Source organism: Panthera uncia (genome assembly GCF_023721935.1).
Source record: "Panthera uncia isolate 11264 chromosome B3 unlocalized genomic scaffold, Puncia_PCG_1.0 HiC_scaffold_1, whole genome shotgun sequence".
In the NCBI taxonomy this organism is placed as follows: Eukaryota; Metazoa; Chordata; class Mammalia; order Carnivora; family Felidae; genus Panthera; species Panthera uncia.
Window position 1 is genome coordinate 44,451,468 of NW_026057582.1, and position 27,499 is coordinate 44,478,966.

At 39.5% G+C, this 27,499-nt stretch overlaps 1 protein-coding gene across 4 annotated transcripts; it reads left to right on the forward strand.

Annotated features, from left to right (window-relative positions):
• The first annotated feature begins 307 nt into the window (after positions 1-307).
• On the forward strand, positions 308-21,537 carry GMFB (glia maturation factor beta). 4 transcript variants are annotated; one of them, XM_049612770.1, is made up of 7 exons: positions 308-397; positions 5,273-5,369; positions 7,014-7,063; positions 7,728-7,777; positions 8,489-8,571; positions 9,484-9,557; positions 21,292-21,537. In XM_049612770.1, exons 1-7 carry the CDS (start codon positions 395-397, stop codon positions 21,313-21,315), a joined length of 381 nt encoding a protein of 126 aa, XP_049468727.1. In that variant the 5' UTR covers positions 308-394; the 3' UTR covers positions 21,316-21,537. The 4 variants fall into 4 exon arrangements, with proteins under 4 accessions (XP_049468727.1, XP_049468724.1, XP_049468723.1 ...); XM_049612767.1 differs by lacking the exon at positions 21,292-21,537 and adding an exon at positions 16,736-18,503; XM_049612766.1 differs by lacking the exon at positions 21,292-21,537 and adding an exon at positions 11,294-16,711.
• Positions 21,538-27,499: the final 5,962 nt, after the last annotated feature.

Genomic DNA, 27,499 nt, shown 5'->3' on the forward strand with positions numbered 1-27,499 from the left:
TAGATTTGAGGGAGTTCAAATTTGGTCAACACACATATTTGCCATTGAAATGATTGTAATCACGTCACCAAGAAATTGCTCTCAGAGTTTGAGGAAAGTTAAAGGGGAGCAAGGAACGGGCTTGAATGTGAAGAATGCCTTTTATCACAGTGGCCCACTCCCGGTGAGACAGAACCTCCCTTCCCAAGAACAGGAGCTGGAGCAGGCGGGCGCTCGCGTTCCGGCTAATTTTGAGCCGCGCCTCCCGCCGTCCGCCGTCACGTGCCGGCCCGCCCCGGCCGCGTTGATGGGTGGGGGAGACTGCCAGGCGACGGGGCAGGAAGGGAGGAGGTCGTCGTGCCATTCTTAAAGGGGCCCCAGGGAAGGCGAGAGGCTGCTGACGGCCGGAAGGAAAATGGTGAGTTGCCGCCGGGGAGGGCGGGGGCCGGAGGGCCGGGCCAGCCAGCCCGGCTCTCTTGTTTGCCGGAGCCAGGCTCTGCGGGCAGCGCCTGGGGTGGGTCGGCGGCCGCTTCCGCCCCGGCTGCTGGCGCGTGCCCACAGCCAGAGACTTGGCCTCTGCCCGCAGCCTCTTCCACCCGGCCTGAAGGCAGCATCCTCCGGCCGGGCCTGGGGTCGACCCGCCCAGCGGATCCTGGGACTGGGGTGCGGCCAGTAGTAGGGTTGGGTCACCCTCGCCTGGGTCCTTCTGGATGGGGAGTGCCAGCTCCTGAACTGCAGGGTCGAAGGGGGCTGGAGGTCTGGCTCAGCGAAGGGCTCCCCTAAACGCCGATTTCTTGCCAGGGCCCGGGCCAGGCCTGAGGGGCAGACCGGCGCTGAGCACCTTCCGCCTGGCGGCCTTTTCAGGGAGGTTTCGGAAATTCAGATTCCATTCTCTCGGCCTCGCCTTAGCTTCTGTCTCCTCCTTCCTTGGCCTGCCGCTCGGGATTTCTCCGTATCCTTGCTTTCCATGAGTCAGGGCAGCTGGAAACCTCTGACCCAAGGCTTTGATGCTTTAGCCTTAAAGTATCTGTCAGATGCTTTAGTTTTGTTTGTTCTGGGGCCTTTAGCTTCCGTCCTCGCATGGGTTGAACCCCATGCTTGAAAATAAAGTGGAGAATTAAATCAATTGCCTAACAAGGATTTTTCTGGATCTTTCTATTGGGTGTTTAAATATGCTCAAATATGCTCGTTTCTTTAATTAGAAACCTAACACAGCTCCCCACTGCCCTATCTCTGACCTGTCACTCATTTCTCAACCCATCTCCCAGATCTTGTCATGGTCACCAAATCCAAGGGACTCTTCACTTCTCATCCTAACTGACCTTTCATCTGCATTCTGGACAGTTTACTCTCCCCTTTTTGAAGCTTTCGCTTTCCCCAGACTTTCCCCTTGACTTCTTGTTTTTCTCTTACTTTTACTGTTGGTCCATATGTGTCCCATGCAGACTTTTCTTCCCTGGACATCACATGGAGGTGTTCTAGGCTCCAGTCTAATGCTTGGTTTTCCATTCTGTTTTTTTTTTCCTTTATCCATCTTTTCTTACATTCATAGTTTCAATTACCTCCTGCCTATAAGCAGATGACTTGTGAATTTGTATCACATTTGCTTCTGAGATCCAGTTCAGATCTATATTGCCCACTATTTAGTTACTTTCTAGGAAGCTTTTCCCCACTTGGGTGCTTCAAAGCCACCTCAGTTTGTCCAGAGTAGAACTCATTCTCTTTCGTTGCAAACCTGATTTTTCCTCAGTGTTCCTCAACTCAGTGAAAGGTATAATTTAGTCTGTTACACAAGTGAGAAGTTTGGAGTTATCTCGGTAACTCTTTTTCCTAAGTCACCCCTCCAATATCCAGTCTGACATTAGCTCCTTTGTAGTGGTTAAGAGAGTGTCTAAGAGATCAGGCTTCACTAGTTGTGTTAACTTTGGGGAAGGAACTTAACCTCTCCAAACCTTAGTTTCGTGCAAAATGAGAATAATAAAACAAACTCATTCTAAGGGATTATTTTGAGCATGAGGGGAAGTGCATGTAAAGGGCATAGCACCATGTTTCTCTCACAGTGTTTAATAATGTGTTAACTGTTCTTAGCAGTATTTCCCTACTTCTCTTGTTCCTCATCAATCTAAGCTACTTTTCATCTCTCACTTGGACTAGTCTTGCCAAGTAACTAGTCTTGCTCTCTTCATCTTGGCACTCTGTTTCCTGCATGCAAATCTGATCATGTTTCCCATCACCTCTCTGCTTAAAACTCCTTAGTGACTTCCCTTTGCTCATAGGATAAAGACCAAAATATGACCCACGAGGCCCTATGTGGTCCAGTCCCTACCAACCTCTTCTTATACCATGTTCCTGCTCATTCTCTGTCCTAGAGTCATACTGGCATTTCATTATCTTACATGTACCATGATCACTTTAATCAAAGAGTTTCTGCATAGGCAGTTTTGGTCCTTCAGATACCTTTTTCAGGCAAATCTTTTGTGACCATAGTGTTCTTCCCTGGTCCTAAGTTCTCATAGCAGCTTGTGTCTCTCTTGTCTAGTTCTTACTACAGTTACAAACAAATACACATTTTCTTACCTGATCCTCTTTCTTTTTTTTTTTTAATTTTTTTTTAACGTTTATTTTTTTTTTTTTAATTTTTTTTTTCAACATTTTTTATTTATTTTTGGGACAGAGAGCGACAGAGCATGAACGGGGGAGGGGCAGGGAGAGAGGGAGACACAGAATCGGAAACAGGCTCCAGGCTCCGAGCCATCAGCCCAGAGCCTGACGCGGGGCTCGAACTCACGGACCGTGAGATCGTGACCTGGCTGAAGTCGGACGCTTAACCGACTGCGCCACCCAGGCGCCCCAACGTTTATTTATTTTTGAGACAGAGAGACAGAGCATGAACGGGGGAGGGTCAGAGAGAGAGGGAGACACAGAATTGGACACAAGCTCCAGGCTCTGAGCTGTCAGCACAGAGCCTGACGCGGGGCTCAAACTCACGGACCGCGAGATCATGACCTGAGCTGAAGTCGGACCCTTAACCGACTGAGCCACCCAGGCGCCCCTTACCTACCTGATCCTTTTGGATGTAGGTCTGTCTTCTACTAGACTGTAATAGAAGCTCCCTCAGGGCAAGCCCATATTATTTATTTATTTATTTTATATGATTGTATTCCTAGCACTTACCGTGGTGCTTACACTCACTAAATGTTTCTTACTTGGAGAAACCAATAAGTGAACAATCGAGCTCAACACTCCACTTAACTGTATATTGATATTTACCCACATAGAGTTGTTTGCAGGGTGTTATACTTACTCTTAAATGCTTCTGCTAACTGTAAGCAATTAGAATTGACTGAGCCTGCGTCCCTTTTCTTGTAGGAAGGAATTTTTGGCCTTATTATGGTATTGGGAGGGGTGAAAATGCCAAAACAAGCTCTGTAAATCAAACCACAGCATGATTTTCATTTGGTTTCTGATCCTCAGAATGTCAGGATTGCACAAGCAGCTCTGAGTGTCAGAGCTGGAAGGTAAGACTTTTGTGATAAGTTGTGGTCTTTGCCTAAACAAGAATCTAAAATATTTATTAGTTTTGCTAATGGGTTCTACCCTTGGTTGAAGAGAGAATGGAAATTCTAACTTTTTGACTTCTATATTTTTCTTGAAAATAGACTATGGTTGAATACTACCTTCAGGAAGCTCCTTATGACTTAACATCTCTTTTTCTAAGGAGAATTAATAGGATGCATGCACTTGACTCCTTATTTATTGGATAGGACCTTATTTATTGGACAATACCTATTGACAGGATGTCTTTTCTAATTGTAAATAGCATATCCTGTGGTCTGTCATACCTTACATATTACCAGTGTTCTGAATTAAAGGACAATTTAAAATAATAGCTATTTCTGATTTAACTTATGCCCTCATTTACCCAACCTGGGGTCAAAAAAGTAGGCTTTTATTAAATTTGTATTTTAACTTAAAATTGGAAGCCTTCAACTTTTTGGGTTATAATGAGACATGTATTTAGCATTGGTCTCTGAAATGTTCTAATTTTCTTGAAGGAGAGGGAAACATGTTTGAAAAGATCAAAGAATGTGGACCTTCTTTTGGTACCTGACTCAATCAGACCTGTTATGGGGGGGAAAAACAATGTGGGGAATTTGAATTCTATTTGATTATTTGAGACTGGAATTATGGTTAGGTTTTTTAAGGTGAGATATTGTTATTATCCTTGTATTCTTAATGGCACATACTGTCATTTTAATGATACGTACTAAAATATATACAGTTGAAATGACTTTGGGCCTTTGCCGTGTGACTTCCATGGGGGGCAGTATGGAGGGTTTTGATGCAATAAGATCAACTATGTGTTGATAATGTTTGAAACTGATATAGTGCATAGGGTTCCACTATACTATTCTCTCTCCTCTATGTGTTCAAAGTTTTACACATTAAGAAAGGGAAAAAAAAGATTTCTGTCCTCGTGCTTTCAATCAGTAAAATACATTTGCATTACTAAAAGAAGAGTGCTTTAGGTCATTTCCTTGCCAGATTTCTGGAGAAGAATCTCTAACATTTTTTCATAATTGTAAAAGGTTCTTTTAGTATAGTTTATATTTGTTTCATCTAGTTTTGCTCTCATAATTCTTTTTTTTAAGAATTCATAATTCTCTACACCCAATGTGAGGTTCAGACTCAAGACCCTGAGACGAGCTGCATGCTCTGCAGACTGAGCCAGTCAGGTGTCCCGCTTTCGTAATTCTTAATAACTTCTTTTTTTAATCCCCACAGTAATTTAGTTAAGATATAAAATGGTATTGGTATTTACTTTTGTGACTTACTTTTCTTACTTTTGTTTATTTGTATTTTTTCACAGTTGCGAGACACAAAAATGAACCAAGGTCTTATTAATTCTAAGTACAATAAAGATGATTTTTCCTGTTCTTCTTGCATAGTGCAAAAATGTATTTTCTAACAGCAGTGATCCTTGACTTTTCTTGTATTCTTCCCTTCTCTGGCTCTGATGAAATTGCACATTATTATATCTAGTTCTTTGAGATATTTATTAGCCAAAGAGAAAGTTAAGGCATAGCCTACACATTAGATGAGCAAATGTGTATGATTAATGTAGATAAAGGTTGGTAGATTTAAAAGCTCTAAGTGTTCAGGTGTTTCATGTTCATTTAATTGTGACATGTAGATGTATGTTTTTAAAGGTATTAATCTTTATAACTTTCACATGTACATGTATTGAAGTCATGGCATTTTATACTTTTTTTTTTTTTTTTTTCTTTTCTAGAGTGAGTCTTTGGTGGTTTGTGATGTTGCTGAAGATTTAGTGGAAAAGCTGAGAAAATTTCGTTTTCGCAAAGAAACGAACAATGCTGCCATCATAAGTAAGCTAAAAGTGATTGCCTCAGTTACATGGTCTCTGTTGATTTTTATCTTATAGCTACATTGAATAAACTGAGACTTTAGGAGATAATATGCCTCCTCCTGTTTTATTTTATTTATTTATTTATTTATTTTTAACGTTTATTTATTTTTGAGACAGAGAGACAGAGCATGAACGGGGGAGGGTCAGAGAGAGGGAGACACAGAATCCGAAACAGGCTCCAGGCTCTGAGCTGTCAGCACAGAGCCCGACGCAGGGCTCGAACTCACGGACTGCGAGATCATGACCTGAGCCGAAGTCGGCCGCTTAACCGACTGAGCCACCCAGGCGCCCCGCCTCCTGTTTTAATCCTCCCCCTTGCTTTTAGATCACTTTAGAAAATAAGTAATATTTGTTATCATAGAACAGAGGTGGAGTGTCCTGCCTCCCTCCTCAGCTGCCTACACAGCTCTGGAGAAGATGATCTTAGTCACCTGGTCATGGTAGTGACCCACCCAGCTCCATCCTTTAACTTCTCAGGAGACTAAAAATTTCCTGGTCATTCAATCTCAGCCAGAAACCTTTGCTTGCACCTAAAATGGTAAAATGTTCAGCATTGTCTTCAAAGTGATTTGGGGCCTCATTTCAATTCTAGACTTGAACCCCAGTTTCATGGAGAGTACTTTTAAGTGTCACCAACTTCTGACCATGGAAAGAATGATTTGCATATAGCCTCTTCTACTGTGAGCTGTAGCTGATGTTATGCAGATTTCTTTTATATTCTTAAGTAATATTTAAGATGTGGGTGATGATTTAGGAGGATGAAGGAAGGGTGGGGGGTAACATTGTAGAACTCTATAACTATGCTTAACAGAGAGGCATCCAGCAGATGTGAATTAACGAGGCAGTGACAACTTGTCACGAATGTTGGTTCTATTACAAATAAATACTACAACGTAGGCATACAGTTCTTAAAAGTGAACATTCATGTCAGTGCCATTTTGCTGCAAAAGATAAAGCTATTTCAGATCTTACTGTATCTTACAGAATTTACTATGAAGTTATTACAAACCAAAACTGGCCAACATTTCAGAGTAATGGAAAAGTATAAAGGCATAGATTATCCAAACATTTTTCAATTTGGCTTCAGGTTATGTTACATATATTTGCATATAGATATCACTGCTGTTTGGTAATTCTTCATGTCAGAATAATCATACTGCGCTGTGAAATCTGGACTCTGGAGAAGCTGGAAATCTAGTGGTGGTTCTATCCTAACCCCTGGTCCGCTTTTCCTTTGCAGTTCTGACCGTGCTACATAGACCATGCTCCTTTATAGTCACCCTTTCAGACCTTTTTTTATTATCAAGGAAGTTGCATTTGAGTTACAAAATTCTTCAGATACACAGGAAATGTAAGGAGTTGATGTAAAATTCTAAATAAGCAAATTAGGTGATGAGAATTGTGGGTAAAAGCCTTTAAATGCTGACTGCTTGAAAAGCACAGCTAGCTAATTAGACCATAAACTAAACTGCAAATGAGTTTTATGTTTGTGTTTCTTAATGTTTTAATTTTAGATGCCAGAAAAAGGACTGAGACTCTGTGAGTTGGGTAGATCAAGGTCACATTAGAATCACAGTTTACTTATACTGTATTTTTATTTTAGTGAAGATTGATAAGGATAAACGCCTGGTGGTACTGGATGAAGAGCTCGAGGTTTGTTTAATCAGCTAAGTACAGTTTTATAGTTAAGCAATTGCTGAAAGATGCGGTGTTATGTGTCCTTTTAAAATGAGTCTAAATACATGCTCATTATGCATGAAAAGCATGTGCTAATTATTATGTAGCACATTGTCTTGCTAATTTAATCACATTCTTTAAAACATTAATGAAACCAATGTAGTAAGTGGTCGAAGATAGGGCTACACGTCCAGTAAAAACTCAGTTAACTTTATAACTTCTAACTTGTTCAGCCAGTAATTAAAATCTAAAATGCTATAACCTAAGCGTTTAGTTTGTCAAATTAAGTAACTAATTTAGACTGAAAAAAAATTAACTTTTTTCTCTTTCCAAATCAGACGCTCCTTTGAGGAGTGGCCTATTATCTTATTCAGAATTTCTTGACAGCTGAAACATGAACACGGCTATTTAGATAATAAGTGGAACTAAACTGAGTGGGCTGGTGTGGGCTTTCATTGGCTTGAGGGTTTAGGAATCTCAGCTTATATACAACGTAGTAACCTAAAATTTTATGTTGTGGGATGTGGTTATGAAGTTATATCTATTAATAGAATGGGTACTTGGTATAAGGTACTTGGTATATACTTAATGTATTCTGGGTAAGAAAATGTTTAAAAAGTTTTTTTCTTTATGGTGCTAGGGCATTTCACCGGATGAACTTAAAGATGAACTGCCTGAACGACAACCTCGATATCCTTTTCTTGGTGCTTTAAAAAGATTTGTTTCCTTTAGTGGTCAGAATTTTATTTACGAAGTTGGTTTGTTCAATTTTTAAAAGACCTATATTTTACAAAATTTTCTCCTACACCATGATTACAATCAAAATATGTATGCACGGGGGCACCTAGGTGGCTCAGTCGGTTAAGTGTCCGACTTCAGCTCAGGTCATGATAGCAGGGTTCGTGAGTTTGAGCCGTGCATCAGGCTGTCTGCTGTCAGCCCAGAACCCACTTTGGATCCTCTGTCCCCCACTCTCTCTACCCCTCCCCCACTTATGTTTCCTCTCTCTTTCTCTCTCTCTCTCTCTCTGTGTCTCTCTAAAAAAAAATGTATGCACATATTGGACTAAGAAAAATGGGAAGCTGATGTACTAGTGGGATGAATTATTTCCTTTTTTAAAAATTCCTTCTATTATGTGGTTACAATAAAAATTTAGAAAACCTCCATACTAAATCTACACTTTTAATATATTTTTGAGAGATAATATGATTTAATAACTTAACTTTGGGGCTCGTGTATACTTTTATGGAAAGATAATGATAATAAAGGTATGGCCCAAATGGATAAGAGAGAAATTTACCACTCACTAGCTCCCCAGGTGTATATTTCTTTCAGAACTTTGTCGGTAGATACTTGTCTCAAATAGAGCAATAATTTTAGTTTCTTTAACTTGAGAAAAACCTTCATTGTGTATAGTTATAAATACCAACATGATGATGGAAGAGTTTCATATCCTCTGTGCTTTATTTTCTCCAGTCCTGTTGGTGAGTGAATTCCTTTATATAGTATATTTCGTCCTGATATAATTAAACCATTTTTATATAAGACAAATTTTATGCTTGTTTTAAAGATGTAAAGTGTTGACTTAACCTAAATAGAGGTATGTGTGCATGTGCACATGAATTCATCCTTAGAAAGAAGTTGTTTTCTTAGGATACATTTCTAGAAGTGTAATTCATCAGTCAAATCATACATACATTTAAGGAATATGAAACGTAGGGACATTTTAAAATACCAGCATTCATTTTCTGTTTTAGTTTTGTGTGTGAGTACATGAACTTCATGTATAATCATGATATATATTTGTGTTTATGTGTAAAATAGTAGTTACTGATGATAACGCCTATAATCTTGAGAATAGTTTCAGAGTAGCTTACATTAGATATTAAAGTGGCTTATTGTTATTCAGGGTATATCCATTATCACCAGAATTCCCAGTACTGTCACCATTATGCCCACAACTCTGAACTCTAAACTTTACTTTAGCACTTAAAATAGTAACTTTTGTCCAGGGTGCATCTCCCCACACTGATCCATCACCATCCCCAAACCTATATATGTTAGGCATCCATAAAATTGACCTTGATATTTAATGTCAAAATTAAAATAGTGCTGAAAAGTTCTTAAGTATTTACGAGGTTGTAAAAGATCTACAGAGATGTAGCCTCATTTATTTTTGTTGACCTGCAGCCTTGTTTGTCATTTAGCTATGGCTTTGTGCAGGCAATATGCAATGTAAGACTCTCGAAATACACCCATACACACTGAGACTGAAGTTTTTTGTAAACTCAATAGCATAAGAATATCCTAAATGTGTCATTTTTTGAAAGTAAAAAGTGAAAACTCATCACTTTTTAAATTTCTAAGTCTCATGTCTATACTAATCTCTTTTCCAGGATGTAAGCCTGAACAACAGATGATGTATGCTGGGAGTAAGAATAAGTTAGTCCAAACAGCTGAACTAACCAAGGTGGTATTTGTATTTTACTTGCTTATTGAGATACTATTTTTCCCTTAGAGCAATAGCTAAAATAATCTGAAGAGTTAAGTATTTTTTATGCAGGTGAAAGTTATTTAGAACACAGCAGTGAACTTAGAGAGTTTTATTGTTTGAAAAAAGAATGATACAAGTCATTAATCAAAGTGTGTTTTTTGAATGGAAATTACAAGTTAATTAGAAGAAATCACATTCAAAATATAGGCAGCTTTAGAAAAGCCACTGCAACTATTCAATCTATTGAGAGTTTTTTTTATCTTCCGTAATGTAGTTTCTAGTAGATAAAAGTAAGTATTGAAGTTTCTCATAGCCCTTTACCATAGCCTAAATGAAACAAATTCCACATTATGCAGTTAACTATCTTGTTCCCAAGTCTAAAGTTAAATTGTTAAGAATACTTACTAGCTTTATTAAACTAGAACATTTTGTTTTATATGAGACACTGTCCTTATGCCTCCACTGTCCCCATTGTTTTATGGCATTTTTTGAAGTTTAATGGTAAGAGAGATACCTGTTCTCAAACTTTATTTAACTTCCACGTATTAGTTTGAGTTGTAAAAGTGTGTACTTTTAAGGTTTTGAAATGGACCATTACATCACTGAAATAATATTAAATAACATTTCCTTTCAGGTTTTATTTTAAGAACAGCATCAGTGTTTTCTCCTTAGGTGTTTAATCATCAATCCAGGAGATGTCTTTCATTCCCCCCTGCTTTTACCTTTAGCCCATGTGATTGTCATTGACAGCCCCAATTTATAGACCCTACTTTTTCTCATTTGTACCATAGGAACACCCTGGAGTTGATCTAAGGGGTGGGTGATTAGGAAGGACAGCCTCATTCCTGTTCTAATCTCACACACACCATAAAGTTCTGGAATTAAGGCATTACAATTTATAAGTGACTTTTACAAGTAATCACATTGAATCCTCACCACGACACTGTGAGGTTGATGGTGACATTCCTGTTCTGTAGGTGGGAAAATTGAATTTCAGAAGGACTGAGTTTCAGAAGACTGGCCCAAGGTTGCATAATAGTAAATTATGCATATATATATACTTAAAATAGTAAATGACAGAGCTAGGATTCAAACCCACATCTGGCCTCAATCCCATCCTTTCTACTCTATTACATTGTTTCTTTATAGCCATTATACTTCCCCAGCCTGTGTGTGTACAGAGATTTGTGGCTGTGGGCCTGTAGTCCGTCCTTATCAAAACATTCTACAGCTTGTATTTCCTCCAACTATGGAAGACCAGTGTATGTTCTTCCGGTTCCTAACTAATTGATTGATTTTAGTTGTGTATACTTGGGGTATCTCTTCTAGTGGGTAAGATGTACAGAACTGTTCTTTTAGAATATTTGTAGATTTGTGCTTTTAAGAGAGTTTTGGTTTTATGCCATCTTGATTGCTAAACTTTGGTAACTTAGTACTTAGCATTTTAAAAAAGTAAAGGTTGGGGCACCTGGCTGGCTCAGTTGGTAGAGCGTGTGACTCTTGATCTCACGGGTGTTAAGTTCGAGCCCCATGTTGAGTGTAGATTACTTTAAAAAATAAAAAATAAAAAAAGTAAAGGTATATCTAATTTACATAGATAAGTCATGACCAACATGAATGAAAGGAAGGAGAATTTGATATTCAACACTCACATATATATATATATTTTTTTTTGAGAGTGTTAAAGTATGACGTAAGGTTTTTTTCTTAAGGTATTTGAAATAAGAAACACCGAAGACCTAACTGAAGAATGGTTACGTGAGAAACTTGGATTTTTCCACTAATGTGAACTTCTGTGTTTCTAAAGTATTTATGTATTAACCTGACCATACTGGAACCAGACATAAATACTTATGCCTAAAAATGCACTGTTACTTACAGTTTGTTTCCTGCAGTAAAGAAAAATTCTTCGTTTGTTCAAAGTTTGAACAAAGGGGAAATCATCTTCATAGTAATGAAACTTTGTAAAGTGTTTCCTTATATTTGTAATTGTTAGGTGGACTACTTCTCTCCAGGGACTTTTTGCACTCTTGTGACTAATTTCTATAACTTATGGTTCAGAATTTGTTACTATTTACAGACACTATTGGAAAGTGGGTATTAGATTGTGATAGACAACAGTTGCCTCCTTTTGACAAATACTGGATATTAGCAGTTTATATATGAAAATAGCGTATTATCACTTGTCAAATCTTTGAAATTAATTTGGGGTAAAAGACTTGAATGACCCAATTTTGAGCCATGAAAAGTAATTTACTGTAGTATAATCTACATTACAAGTACATTTTTCATCAGTTCATGCCTTCTCTGGTTTCCTGTATCTTTTTAATCAAGTCCAGAAACTTTGTTCATCAGCCGTTCATTCTTAAGGTCTGGGAGTTAGATGTTATAATAGTTATGACTATTAGGTTTTCTTCTTAATAGAAAATAGCATCTTAGTCTTGGAAATTGATAGGTTGGAACTAATCAAGGGCTTCATTCCTGGTTGTGTCATAGCTAGATAGTTTTGGATCTAGGTTGATAACACTTTAATTATAAAGCACCTCTCAGTGTTGTCCTGTGAACACTAGTTACTTTAAGTGTGTTAATACTGTGCCTTTGATTTGTTAGCTTTAAAGTTAGTTTAAGACTTTTACACTGCCAGTATTCCAGATTTGGTGAAATTAATACTTTTGTAAAGGGTCCAAGTAAAACAATTTTCTAAATGTGTTTATCTGAAATTTGTAATAAAATCAACTTCATATTTTTAAAATTCCAACTATCTGCTTGCATTGGTGAATATATGGCAGTTGAGAGTTGTAACTTTGGGTATATTTATGATTAGTTTCGTGCCATAGGAAAAATTATTTATCTTAAAACCTTGGCCAGAGTTAATAACATTAACACATCAATAGAAATTGCATCTTCTATCCTAAATGTCAGAAGATATTCTACACTGTACGTCAGTCTTGTTGGCATCTTTGGCATGAAGCAAGGATTCTAATATGTAGTGTATTTTAACAACATGTAAGTAAGTGTTGAACTTAATTTGACAAACAGTGTTGAGACTCTAAAGACTAATAAAATTTGGTGAGCAGATTCTTATATTAAGAATGTCTTAGTCATTTCAAAACTAGAAAGGCATTTTTTTTTATGTTGGCATATTTTCCATTCATCCATTCTTTGCATTTTCTTTTTGAGGTTTCTGTGCCAACTTTAATAAAGAGGTGAAGATAGTTGGAATTTCCACAATATTGAATCTTCTGTTGCCAGTGCTGTTTGGCTTCACTAATCTAAAAAACAGGAAGCAGTAGGAAGTTAGTTGGAGATGAGGAAGTGCTAGAGTGGGCATTTGTTTTGGTTATCGAATGGGAAAGATTCTCTATTCCAATTTCTGGAGAGAGAGAGCGAGAGAGAGAGAGAGAAAGAGAAGGAGAGAGAACTTTACCCAGGAAGTTTATGAATTCTTTAAACAGCTGATATTGGAGAATAATGCTTCTAATTCTGTAGAAATGCAGATATAACCCAAGTGAATGGAGAGTGTTTTTAATGTTTTTAAATGAAGGAAATGAGATTTCGTTTCACCTGGTTTGCAGCAGTAAGAGAAACTAGTGCTGCAAGAATGTATTTTTTAATGAGGTTCCTTTTTTGTCTTGCCTGTTTTTGTTTTTTTTAAACTGAAAGTCCTCACTGACCTCCATAAACAGAACTGAGTTCCCCTGTTCTCTAACAGGGGCAAAGAGCTATGATAAATCATGCTTTTTTGACCTTGGTTGATGCCTTGTCTATAATATGTATTTTACAAGACAGTAAATAAGACTGGGGAAGCAGTAGAATGTGTTTTTACTCCCTCTGTCCTCTAGGGAGACTTCTAAATTGTATGCTCCAGAGTGTTCTCAGACTTTTATATAAATTTCCTTCCCATCTAATCAAATTTTTGCATTGTTCTTTTCAAGTATATTTCTATTTGCTCTCTTTTTCTGCCTTCTCTCAAAAAGTAACTCCAGATTTGACAATTGCAGTTTTTACATTCCATAGCTTTCTGGTGCAGCTATTCTCATTCATATCTTAATCTTTCCCTGTTGGCATCAGCTTTTTTTCCTGGGAACCTCCTTCATGGTCTTCTAAGTCAGCATTAGTTTTGAAATTGTTGGCCTTGCATAATAAGTTCTGCATAGCATCTAATGATAGAGCCAGCTAGTAATTCTAGCATGTGTTTAGTATGGTTTTTGTGGCAGCATAACTGACAGATGAAGAAAACTGTTCTCAGGTTACTATGCTGAAATTCCAAAATGTCATTTTGAGTAGTATTCACTTCATTCTGGTATTGAAGCAATCATGTTAGGAGAAAGGTTGTTAGACTGTTTTTGTTTAATTGACTTCTAAAATAAATGTTCAAATTGTCTGTTTCTAAAAAGTTTACCAAATGCCTAGTACAGTTAAACATACTCTTGTTTAAGAGGGTGTTGCTAAATTTTTTATTATCATTACTAAATAATCTTTGTAGCAAAATGTCTGTCAGCACTTTTCTGTCCCCTTTTATCTCCTATTTTCAGGAGTCACATGTAGCCATAAACTGTATCTTGGTCCGACACTTTAACTAAAAATTTCCAGTTAGAGGAGTTTATTGCCAAATTAAATTTGGCTGTCTTTATTCCCCACGTATATAGATAGTAAGGAAGGTATACTTAAAAAAATGTTTGGACTCCTTTAAAACCTGAGCAATGTCATTAATCCATAATGTGGACTAGTGATGAATAGATATTTTCATAAGAGTTTAAATGCTGATATTTGGTGGAAGTAGAGAGTAACTTGTATTCTATCAATTCAAATATTCTTAGTACGGTTGCTTTCCCTGTTTGTTCAATAGACTGATAATACTGGAATCTACAGAATTTGAGCCTTTACAACTTATGTGAAGAAGTGTCTCAAACATTTCTGGACAAATCTCATTTTGTATTTCTGGAAGAATGTAAATCTTATAGGCCACTTAACATCAATGGTCCCAAGTTGAATATTCTTGAGAAATTTGTTTCTTGTTATGCCATTTGACATTTCAAATCCGTGACCATGTTCCTGTTAATATTCAAAACAACTATGTTAAGGTTGTGATAGAAACTGTGTTTTCTTGCTTTTTGGAATATAGTTCATACACGTATATTACTTGAATATTGTTTGAGATCACTAACTTGCCAGGGCAGTTCCCACTGATCTAGATGGTCCAATATAATCTCATTCAGGAGGCTTGAAACATTAATGGTTTAGTCTTGTGAACTTTAACAGTTCCCTGTCATCATTTAACAAAATCAACAACTGGCACAACTTCTTAAGCTGTGATTTCAGTCTCTGCTAGTTCATATTGCATGTTTATTTTGGACAGTCTTCTGTTAAGCATGGTGCTTGTACTGGTTTAAATAAAATGTTAACATGAAAAGGCTTCCGGCTTTTCTTTTTTTTTCTCACCTCCTCTGCCTTTTAGAGTTACTTTTACCTGCCTGGCTCAGTTGTGGTCTTTGCATGAGCCACACAGATTCAGTTTACTTTCTCTGGAAAAACTGAAAGGCAAAATAAACAGGAATCACTTGGCAAAAATAGGATGGGTGAAGGAGAATGTAACAAGATTATAAAAATTTCTAAAACTTGGTCTGATGCTAAAATGATTGTAGTGGCAGGGGGCGTTCTTTTCTTTCTTTTTTTAATGTTTATTTTTGAGAGAAAGAGTGTGAGCAGGGGAGGGGCAGAGAGAGGGAGACACAGAATCTGAAGCAGGATCCAGACTCTGAGCTGTCAGCACAGAGCCCGATGTGGGGCTCAAACCCACAAACCATGAGATCGTGACCTGAGCCGAAGTCGGATGCTTAACCAACCTAGCCACCTGGGTGCCCCCAGAGCCCCCTCTTTCGGAGGGTTGGTTGGTTGGTCAGGTTTTTCTGGGTTCTACCCCTATCAGAAACCCTCCATTACTTATTTTGTTTACTTGCATGCAAAGGTACCTAATTCTAGCACAACCTCTGGTTTCACCTACCACGATTCCCTACATTTACACTCCAGCCTAATGGAACACCCTTCTTTCTTGGGCACATGCTCTGGGCCACATCCCCTACCAGCACCCTCCACATGCTGCTGCTGCCTGTCAAAAATAACAATCTTCAATAATGATCTCAAATGTCATTTGAACTATGAAGTCTATTTGTCAAACTAAATATAGTAACTTCTTTAGGAAAATAAAACACAAAACTTTTATTAAACCAGTATCATTAGAGAAGGGTGCCTGGGTACCTCAGTCAGTTAAGTGTTTGACTCTTGATTTCGGCTCAGGTTGTGATCTCACCATGGTGAGACCAAGCCCTACATCAGGCTCTGCTGAGTGTGGAGCTTGCTTAAGATTCTCTCTCTCTCTCTCTCTCTCTCTCTCTCTCTCTCTCTCTCTCTTTCTCTCTCTCTCTCTCTCTCCCCCCTTCTGCCCCTCCCCCCCCATGTGCATGCGCATGCTTTCTCTGTCAAAAAATTAAAAAAACCAATACCATTAGAGAAAAATTAGAAAATACAAACAAGCAGGGTGCCTGGGTAGCTTAGTTGGTTGGGCGTTTGATTCAGCTCAGGTCATGATCTCACAGCTCATGAGTTCAAGCCCCGCGTCAGACTCTGTGCTGACAGTTCAGAGCCTGGAGCCTACTTCAGATTCTGTGTCACCCTCTCTCTCTGCCCCTCCCCCACTTGTGGTCGGTCTGTCTGTCTCTCACTATCTCTCAAAAATAAACATTAAAAAAAATACAAACAAGCAAAAGGAAGAAAACATCTGCTCCAAGAAATCCATTGTGATGTGTTTGGTTATCGGTTTCTCTGTAGGAGGAATCCTCTGGCCCCACAGTTTTTCTGGGAACCCTAAAGAATTATGGAATTATATTCTTTTTTTTTTTAAGTTTATTTATTTTGAAAGAATGAGAAAAAGGCAGAGAGGGAGAGAGAATCTTAAGTAGGCTCCACGCTGTCAGTGCAGAGCCCCAAATGGGTCTTGATTTCATGAATCATGAGATCATGATCTGAGCAGAGATCAAGAGTCCAACGTTTAACAGACTGAGTCACCCAGGCACCCTGTAACTCATTTTTTTCAGGTAATAAAAATTCCAGTCTAGTCTAACGTCAAAAATGTCAATGTCTTACTTCCTTTAAAGCTCCCTCCATCGGGGCACCTGGGTGGTGCAGTTGGTTAAACGTCCAACTCTTGATCTCAGCTCAGATCACGATCTTGCAGTTGGTGAGTTCCAGCCCTGCATCAGGCTCTGTGCTGATGGCGCTGATGGCAAGGAGCCTGCTTGGGTTCTGTCTGTCCTCTCTACCCCACCCCTGCTTGTGCTCTCCTGCTCTCTCTCTCTTTCAAAATAAATACACTTAAAAAAAGAACCAAAATAATAACAACCAAAAAAAATCTCCCTCCCTCATCTCTCTTTCCTAGCCTCTACTTTCATCAAGTCCACTTCAGGCTGAGAACCCACTGTGGGGATGGGGTGTGGTCTGTTCCTCGTTGTCCTGCTTTGCTCCCCCACTCCTTAGTTGTCTCTGGGCCCTCTGGGATTAGTGGAGGGGTGCAACTTAAGGGAGCAAAAAAAGACTCATTAACCTGGTACAAATGTAATCAGAGTTGGGGCCTTCTGGGGTGCAGCCAATGTCAAATACCAATTCTATTTCTCCATTGAATGCTTCTGTGAGCTCTTTGCCAATTCCCATTGAGGACTTTGGCTAGAAGTCCCTTGACATGGGTCATGTCTTCTATGGCTAGTGGCTTTACCACTGTCCCTCCCAGGTCTTAGCTTCTGGTAGTCAACTCTGGCGTAGGCGCCCTGCTTCTCCAGATAGACATCTTGAGTTGTGTCCCTTGTTCAGCTCCCTTCCTCAGCCCACAAGAAACATGCCTCTTTGCCTTGCTGCCATCAGGGAGGGTACAGTTTGCTTCCTCTGTCATCAGTGTCAGCTCTCACATCTGGCCCCTGCATGGTTCTCTGGTCTCATTTTGTCCCATTCTCCTAGCCCACTACACACGAGCCATACTGGGCCTATTTTTATTTGTCAAACACACCATGCTCAGGCATTCTCACTAGCTGTAGCTTCTTCCTGGGAAGATTGCCCACTCTCCCTTCTCTGCACTCACCTCCTCCATATTCCTTTGGCTGGCTTCTTTATTCTGAAGTGAGCTTAAATGTTGCCTCTCACAGAGACTTTCCCTGATCATTCATCCTAAGGTAGCAACATAGTCACCATCATATCACATCTGTTTTTTTTTTCCCTTTTTTTCTTTTCTTTTTTTACATCTGTTCTAATTCTCTGCCTAGCACTTACCACCATCTGATAGTTTTCTAATTTATGTAACTGGTCTGAATAGGGAATCTCAAATGTACTCGTGTAAAAAAAAATTGGGAGGTTTTTTTCACAAATTGCTACCTCTCTTCCCCATCAAACCTCTTTTTTCCTCTGGTTAAAAAGCTTCCTTGGTGATCTATTTCCATCATATTTCAGGCTGATTGTTGTAAGTGCCTCTTTCTATTACTAAGATTTCAGTTCAGATTCATTTTAAAAATCCAATCTTGTACTTGAATCAAACCTCTTCTCTCCTTCAGCATACACTGAATTTGTGGCTTTGGGGAAAGTAGGAGGAAATACTTGCCCTCAAGTCCTGTTCTCTTGTTCTGCCACTGGCACTTATCCCCCTGGTGTGGGGGAGGGGAGGGAGAAGACGTTAGCTTCTGTGCCTGCTCCCGGTGAGAAGACTAGCCTCCTGGATTGATTTCCTTTTTGTGCATGCACATGTTGGTAAAAGAAGGTTGTGGTTCTTTTGGATGTCACTGCTTCTCTATTTAACACTGATTGGCCATGAGTTCCAAGAATAGGGCAAGCATTCAAATGCTGATTCTTTCCTAGAAGTTATCTTTTGCATCTTTGGATGGCTTTCTTCATCCAAAGCTTTTGGATGGCTTTGGGGTTTCTTCATGATTACTCTTTCTATAACTTCTGTTTTACTTGGATTAATAATGACCCCCCCCTTTTTCTTAGTTTTCAATGTAGTTATTGTTTTTTTCCTGAACACCTTCAACAGATTAGTCAAATGCCTAGCAATTCTTCTAAATGCTTCAACAAATAAAATCTGTCAGTTCCAAAAGATTTCAAGTACGAAAGGAGAGTCGAAATTACATACATTTAAGTAACTTGTAGTTAAATAATTCTCAGTGAAAAAAAAATATCAGTTCCCCCCTTCCCCCCCCTTCTTAGAAGACCTCCTTCCCCACCTTCCATCCTTCCTCTAAAATCTGTATTGGATGCTCTATAGGCATGAGCATTTTGTTCTGAAGCTTCTTAGCTGGAACCACTTGGTTGGGTCTCATGTATTCCCTACCTTGTTAACTCATTTTGCTGAAGCTCATGGTACATGGGAGGAGAGTTTTCATATTTCAGAAAATGTTTTTACTCCGTCTTCACAATTGATTGGTGGTTCAGCTACTGTGACAGATATTCTCTGATTGCCTCTCCAGAACCTGTCAGTCTCCACCCTTCACTCTGGTCTCTGTCCCCAGGAGGCCAACCTTTAGGAACTACATCAGCTGGCTCCCTTGCCCTCAGGTTTCTGCTGGAGGTCAGCCAATCTCTAGGGAGGATGGAAAGGGAAGACAGGTATTTATTCCCTCAATCACAACATTAGGGCCTCGGCAGGCTATGGCCCTCCATTGAAAGCCACTTATCTACTCAAGACAGTCTTCTCTTTCTGAATCCTGGTAACCACTACCTTCCTTCCTTCCATGGACTTCGGGATGGGAACACAGAGTTTTTAAGACTGTGGTATCTCTTCTCACTCTGTAGTTTTAACCCTTTATCAAATCCTTCTCGAATTATTTATCCCCTTTGCTGGGTTGAAATTCTAGGGTGGAAATTATCTTCCTCAGAATTTTAAGGGCATTGCTCCTCTACCTTCTAGTTGCAACATGCTGTTAAGAAGTCTGATGCCAGTTTGACTCCAATTGTGTTGTAAGTTACGTTTTTCCTTTGGGATCTTCTCCCTAGTTATGATATTGTGCAATGTCTCCATGATGTGATTCAGTGTGGATTTGGTTTCATTCATTGTGGTAGATATTTGATGGACTATTTGAATCTGGAGATTCACATTCTTCAATTCAAAGAACAATTTTTTCCCATTATTTATTTGGTAACCTCCGTATTTTTGCTCCCTCCTAGCACTCTTACTGGTTTGGATGGTGGACTACTTGCTCTGACTCTCTAATTTTCTTATCTTTTCTATTATTCATCTCTTTATATTTTTTGTTCTTATTCTGGGAGATTTACCTCAACTTTCTCTTCCACCCCACCTGTTAATTTAAATTTTTCAGTTATATGTTTAAAAGCTATACAAATTTTATTAGTAAGATCTAACAGTTAAGCAAGGAAAACAAAACTTCTTCAGAGTCCTTAAAATGTTTTATAAACACTTTATATTTCAACAAAGGTCTTTTATCTTGGAATAGGCAGCTAACAGCATCACTACAGCTAAATATTTTATAAACACATGTGAAAAAAAGACTGCAGTTGATCTTTGAATAACACGGGTTTAAACTGTATGGGTCCATTTATATGTGGGGTTTTTTTTATACAGTACAGTATTACAAATGTATTTTCTCTTATGATTTTCCAATATTTTCTTTTCTCTTGTTTACTTTATTGTAAGAATACAGTGTATAATACATATACAATATGTGTTAATCAACTGTTGGTGTTATTGGTAAGGTGTCTAGTCAACAGTAGGCTATCAGTAGTTAAGTTTTTGGGGACTCAAAAGTTATTCATGTATTTTCAACTATGCGGTAGGTCAGCGTCCCTAACTTCCGTGTTTTTCAAGGGTCAAATCATCAGACTGTGCACCTTAATCTTACATGTTATATGTCAATAATATCTCAATAAAACTAGAAAAAAACATTTTAATATATGTTAGTTTCCTTTCAATCCATTCCTATGTATAGGAGATAATTGTATATGGTATTATTCAATTTTTGTAAATAATATATATATTCTTCATTTAAAAAACTATTAATAAAGGTAGTTTCATAATATTTTTTTGAGTGCATATATCATAGTGTACTCAACAGTTCTCTTGTTAGATATTTTGGATGTTTCCAAAATTACTGCTAAAGATATTTTTGTTCAAAAGAATTTTTCCATGCTTTGGATTATTTTTGAGGGTTATTTTTTTTAAGTTTTTTTTTTTTTTTAAGTTTATTTATTTATTTCGAGAGAGAGAGTGCCCATGTGTAAACGGGGGCATACGGAGAGGGAGAAAGAGAATCCCAAGCTAACAGCACAGAGCCCAACATGGGACTATATACCATGAACCATGAGATCACGACCTGAGCTGAAATCAAGAGCTGGATGCTTAACCAACTGAGCCATTCAACGCCCCATAGCTCACTGTTTTTTGGTTTAAAAACTACACCCATCGCCAAAGATTTGACAACCTTATGTGTTTTCTTACCATTTTATGGTTACCCATGCATTGACCTAATTATATGATATAAAAAAGAATTTAAATTATTAAACATACCTCAACAAAGCTTAATACATCTAAAAATATTTTTTCCCGGTAATTTGGGATGCTTCCTTTAGAAAGTGTTCAATCCTTGGAGCACCTGGGTGGCTCAGTCAGTTAAGCATCTGACTTTGGCTCAGGTCATGATCTCACGGTTTGTGATTTCAGGCCCCGAGTCGAGCTTTCTGCTGACAGGTCAGAACCTGGAGCCTGCTTCGAATTCTGTGTCTCCCTCTCTTCTCTGCCCCTTCCCTGCACATGCTCTCTGTCTCTCTCTGTCTCTCTCTCTCTCTCAAAAATAAATAAACATTAAAGAAAGTGTTCAATTCTTACATGGAGTTTGGTCTTTTTCTGGAGCAATTATTCTAATGTACTGATAATATTTGATGATTTTTGTATCTCAGTCATACTTAATTACTGCAGGTATATAAGATGTTATATATATATATATATATATATATATACACACATATGTATATATATATATATACCTTTCTTTGTTTTCAAATATTTATTTGGTATTTTCATGTATTCTTTAAGTAACCTTTAAAATAATTTAATTCCAAATCTCCTTGGGATGTTGATTACAATCGTGGTAATATAAATTAATTTGGGAAAAAATGGCATCTTTTAAAACTTCAGTTAAGGAAAATCTTTTAGCTATGTCTTTTATATTTCTCAGTGAGGTGGTATAGTCTTTCTCATATTGGTAGCACACATTCCTTGTTGAAATTTCCGGGTATTCAGTTTAATCCATCTCTGGTTGTGAGATTATGAGGTTACTCATGGCAGTGAAGAGCTTGACCTAGGGATGGCTGTACAACTGAGCTTCACTGAAATTGGAATATGGCCTGGGGAAATGGAAGCACCTAGCTTCAGCTACACAGACCAAGTTTTCTGGTTTTCACTTCAAATGCAGAAGTTTGTTGATCTTCTGCCATTAGGGTAATAAAGTACCTCCCTTTCTAGTCCCATTGGTCCTGCGGTTGAACCACCTGGCCATTGACTCTGCTAATCTCTTCTCCATTTCACAGCTTTGGCTTGCTTAAAACCAATCTGAATTTCCTATACCCATGGCCCATGTTTGCCCCTTCCTGCCTCATAGCCACTCTCACATTACAAATTCAGATTAAGTTCCCTTTACAACCCATTAGGCCTGGGGGTGGTAGTGGCTCCTGGCCACCACAAGCCCCAGTGTCCTGCCCCTTCCCTGGTTAGTTTCCTTCAGCCCTGCCCACACTAGTCCAAACATCCCAGGACATTGTAGGGTGGGACGCGGCAGGGCTGGCATGTGCCTCAGGCTTCCGAAGGTGAGACTCCGTGTAATGTTGGAGGTCATAAGTGGAACTTCATTACTGTTCTACTAGCCTGAGACCTTCTGTGAGAAACAGAATGGAGCTACTCCAATAGAACTGGCGGGAAATAGGTTTTTTAAAAATTATGAAATTTTGGGGCACTTGGGTGGCTCAGTCGGTTAAGCAACCGACTTCAGCTCAGGTCATGATCTCACTACTCGTGAGTTTGCGCCTGGCATTGGGTTCTGTGTTGACAGCTCAGAGCCTGGAGCCTGCTTCATATTGTTTCCCTCTCTCTCTCTGCCTCTCTGCCACTTGTGCTTTCTCTCTCTCTCTCTCTTTCTCAGATATGAATAAAACATTAAAAAATTAAAAAATTTGAACTTTTGGGGCCCCTGGGTGGTTCAGTCAGTTGAGTGTCAGACTTCAGCTCAGGTCATGATTTCACAGTTTGTGAGTTTGAGTCCCACATCAGATCCTCTTTCCTTTTCTCTCTTTGCCCCTCCCCCACTTGCTCTCTCAAAAATAAACATTAAAATAATTATGGACTTTTTACTTAAAAAAATTATAAAATGCAAAAATGCATAAAGATTTTTAAAGTGTACAATTTAAAGATTAACCACGAAAGAGTATAAAATTCAAAGATTAACAAATGAAAAAAACATACCCCGGCACTTATTATCTGGCTCAGTTACCACATGTAGAAGAAGCCTTTGGGACTGGCGCTCAGTGCTAGCTGAATAGCACCTCCAGGCACCAAGGTTTACTATGTCATATCTGCAAAGGGTGGCTTCCCCCCTCCCCCATGTTTTCCAAGCCAGTGGCATTCCTAGACTCCCAGTGTCAGGTTCTGTGATGTTTCACGACGAATGAGGTTAGCCTAGGAGGTAGTATCAATAACAGTAGAAACAAGTACCAACCAAGCAGTGAACATTTGGACTGTTGACTATTACAGAGTTTGAATACTTTCCCCATTCTTGTTTAGGAAAAGAAGCAGTGCCTGTGGGAGGGAGAGGTTACTTTACTTCTGCTTAGACATGGTTTTGGTCTACTCATAACTTGTGTTATTTATGGTTTTGCCTTACTTTGAGATCCCACGTACTCCTGGGTTCTGTTTACTGCTTTCCCTTTAGTGGGAAAGTGGCCTTGCCCTCTGTGGCTGAGTGTCACGTTTGAACTCCCAGCAAGACAAAGAATCTGTGTGGTCTGCTTGGGGATATCGTCCTGGTGAGACACAGCATTGCCCAGGAGGCTGCCTCCTCAGTACCTAGCTCCTCTACTTCACGGTCCATTCTTAGAATAAACTTCCATAAACCCATGCAACTTGAGCGAGCACGACTCTGTTCCTTGTAACCCCAGTGAGCCTGAATAACTCACAGATCAAATTGGCAGAATCTCCAATAAGGGGGAGGATGAAGTACAGAGGACGTTCAGATTATAGTCTCAGGTTATCAAACATGCAAAGCTATCATAGAGAATGTAAGGCACCCCCTGGTGCTCAAAAGGTGGCTCAATAATTTCTTGAAATAATTGTTGGTGTTTTTCTTTTGTATTCCCTTTTTCCCCCACACTGTGAAGGTGGCTAGGCCTTTTAGGCTTCCTTGCTTGAGGATTTTTGCAGGCAGGACAGAAAGAAGAAATCATTCAAAGTCAACAGTTCTCCTTGCCTTTTGTGAAAGTTCTAACTGCATTGAGGAGACTCAGCTGGGTGTCCCAGAGGGGTAGGGTGATGAATGAAGGCTTGTGGGGTCTGGGAGGAAATGAAGAGATAGTGGTTAGGCTCCTAAATTGGAAAGGGATCAGAGGTCTATGGGTCTTGCAGGCAATGGACCCCTGTGCCCTGCTCTGTGGGCTCTGGGGAGGTGGTGACATAGTAAAGAGGGTGATCCTAGGGTGCCTGGAGGGACCAGAGTTTCCAACCTTGACAACTGTTCTTCTTCTCCTTCCCCTCCTCCTCTTCCTCCTCCTCCTCCTCCTTCCCTTTCCCCTTTCCCTTCCTCTTCTTCGTCTTCTTCTTTGTCTTCTTCTTCGTCTTCTTCATCATCTTCTTCTTCTTCATTTTAGAGAGTGGGGCAGAGGGAGAGGGAGAGAGAATCCCAAGCAGGCTCCACGCTCAGCACGGAGCCTGACATGGGGCTCTATCCCACGACTTTGGGATCATGACCTGAGCGGAAATCAAGAGTCAGATTCTAAAAGGAAGGGGAAATGGAGTTGGAGTAAAATGATTTAAAAACAATAAAGAACAACAACAACAACGACAAAAGAACATGGTACCCTCTCTATGACCCAGAAACTTCACTCATAAATAATTACCTAAAAGAAATGAAAATATATACTCACAAAAAAAAACTTGGATGAGAATATATATATGGCAGATTTATCCATAATAGCCCCAGACTGGAAATAACCCAGACATCCATCAATAGGAGAATGGGAAACAGATTATGATGCATTCATGTGATGGAATATTACAGAGCAATAAAAAGGAATGAACTAATACAACAACAACAGCAACAACATGGGTGAATCTCTGAGACATGCTGAAAAAATCCAGACATAAGAATACATACTGTATAACTCCAATGATCCCATGGAAAAGATAAATCTACTCTGTAATGACAGCTGGTTCGGTGATGGCTTTGGGCTGGGGGTCGGGAAGGGGTACAGTGGATCTTTTGGGGGGGTGCTGTAAATGTTGAACATACTGATTGTAGGTGGTTACCTGAGTGTATCATTTTGTCTAAGTTCATTGTGCACTTAAAATGGGTACATTTTATTTTTTGTAAATCATACTTTAATAAAGTTTTAAAAAATGAATGAGTTACTAATGCATGCAGCAATGTGGAAGAATCTCAAAGAGAAAAGCCCCAAAACATTATCCTGAGCCAAAAAAAGCAGACACAAAGAATGCATAGGATTCCATTTAATAAAATTCAAGAACAGATAAAACGAATCCATGGTACTGGAAAGCAGAACAGTGTTGCCTGGCGGCAGGTCATGAGGGAATTATGTGGGGTGGTGGCAAGGTTCTGTATCTTGTTTGGGGGTGGTTATTACATGGATGTATGCATGTATTGAAAGTCCTTATACACCTAAAATCTTTGTTTTTCACCATCTTTAGATTGTACCTTTGTGTGATTTTGTGGGGAAAAAAAGACACATAAGAACAGAACAATAACAATAAAGAACATATTTTGCACACATGAAATTGCTGAGTGAGTCACTTCTGTACACTGATTTTTCTCATAATGGTTGTGTAATAGAGCAAAGGGTAAGGTGGATGACACAGCCACCTGATACTGAGAAGCCACATCCTGCTGGAGCCCATGCTCTCTATTTGCACACAGCTGCAACTCAGTTTTAGAAATGTGTATAATGAACAGAAAATAACACCAAGAGTTATCAGCTCTGCTCCATATGGAGGGCAACTGGGAGTCAGACATCACTCTGGAGGGACAGGAGCTGTCTTTCCCCAAAACCTTGGACTGGGGAGGGCTCCTCCTCTGAGCACATGGCATGGAGGCTATGAGCCCCTGACAAACCCTGAGCTCTGCCATCAGGAAAGAAGTGAACATGGCCTTTGAGCACCAATACTTCCTGCTACACCTCCCATTCTTCCCAGCACCATAGCTATTCTTTCCAAGTTCCATGTCGATGTCCAGATCCACGTGCTATCCACAGCCACCAGGTTGAATTGCTTTTCCTTCAAGTATGCAAACCTCTTCTGACAGATTGGGAACTGCTGGCCTATAATTTTCTGTGCTCAGGATCCTTTCCTCGTTAATCAAGTCAAGGACCCAGGTCCTCCCAAAGCATCATGGGTACCATGTGATAAATGTAACTAGGATGGCATGTTCACCTGTTATTCCACATGCATGGGAGAGCTCACTTTGGTTGAGTGTAAATTCACGATAGTCCAGGAGCTTTCCCTTTTACGAAATCGCCATGTCTTTAAGTATCCTACTTACTGCTCCCCAGAGAGGGGGTGTGTGGTTTATGAGCCTCCTTGTCCAGAGAAAGAGGACCGTCTCCCTGGCATGGGCTGGATGGGGTGCTGAGCAGAGTGGCAAACGTTACTACCACTTGAATGATGGATGGTATGAATATGACTTGCTGCCACTTGGCAGTTTTCAACAGACATCAGTGAAGAAGAAAGCTGAGCTCAGGGTCTGAGGTGCTCCCCAGAGAATGGTAAGGCTGAGCCTCTTCCTGTGAATGCTTGCGGATATCTTGAGCTCACATTCTCCTAACTGCTCAGCACCTCCCCTTCCTCCTTCCCACTACCGGCTTTCTTTAGTCTAGGTGGCTAGAAAGTTCTTTCAGGTGTGTATCTGAACTGTTTTGGTCCCATGCTTAGACTGCATGCTTTGTATTTCTGGGTTTTGTTTTCTAGTTCTCTGGTGGCTGACCTGTGCTTAGCTGTTTGGGTTGGGGACATGGGCAGTGGGAGTGGGAGTAAACTGATGGAAAGCCAAGTTGAACAAAGGAAGTTTGAGTGGGAGAAAGCGGGGTGCAGGAGAGAGGTGGGGGCACATAAGATTGATATTTCTTTTCAGTAGCATCCAGCTCCATCCATGTATACAAGTAGACACAGGAACTTAATTCAGTGTGTACTGCAATATTACTCCCTTGAGGTAAAAGGGTTAATGCAGCTTCCAAAGAATACTGAGAATTGATTGAATGAGGATGGTATAGATTACTCACTGCCTGTAATGGTTCTCCAAAACGTCAAGTAAACCCATTATTTTCCTCACCAACTGCCTTGTCTATGGTTGGTTGATCTAATTAGCTCTTTGCCCTCATTAAAATGGATGCATTCTCTAACTGATTACAGCTGTGTAATAATGTCTAAAGCATTGCTAACGGAACTTTCTGCAGTGATGGAAATATTCCATATCTACATTGTCCAGTACAGTAGCCAACAACCACATGAGGCTAGTGAGCACTTGAAAATGGCTAATATAGCCGATGAACTGAATTTTAGTTTATTTAATTTTATCCAATTTAAATTTCAATAGCCACACACGACTAAATGGCTCCTGTACTAGACAATGCAGGTCTACAGCTGACCTGTGTGCTCT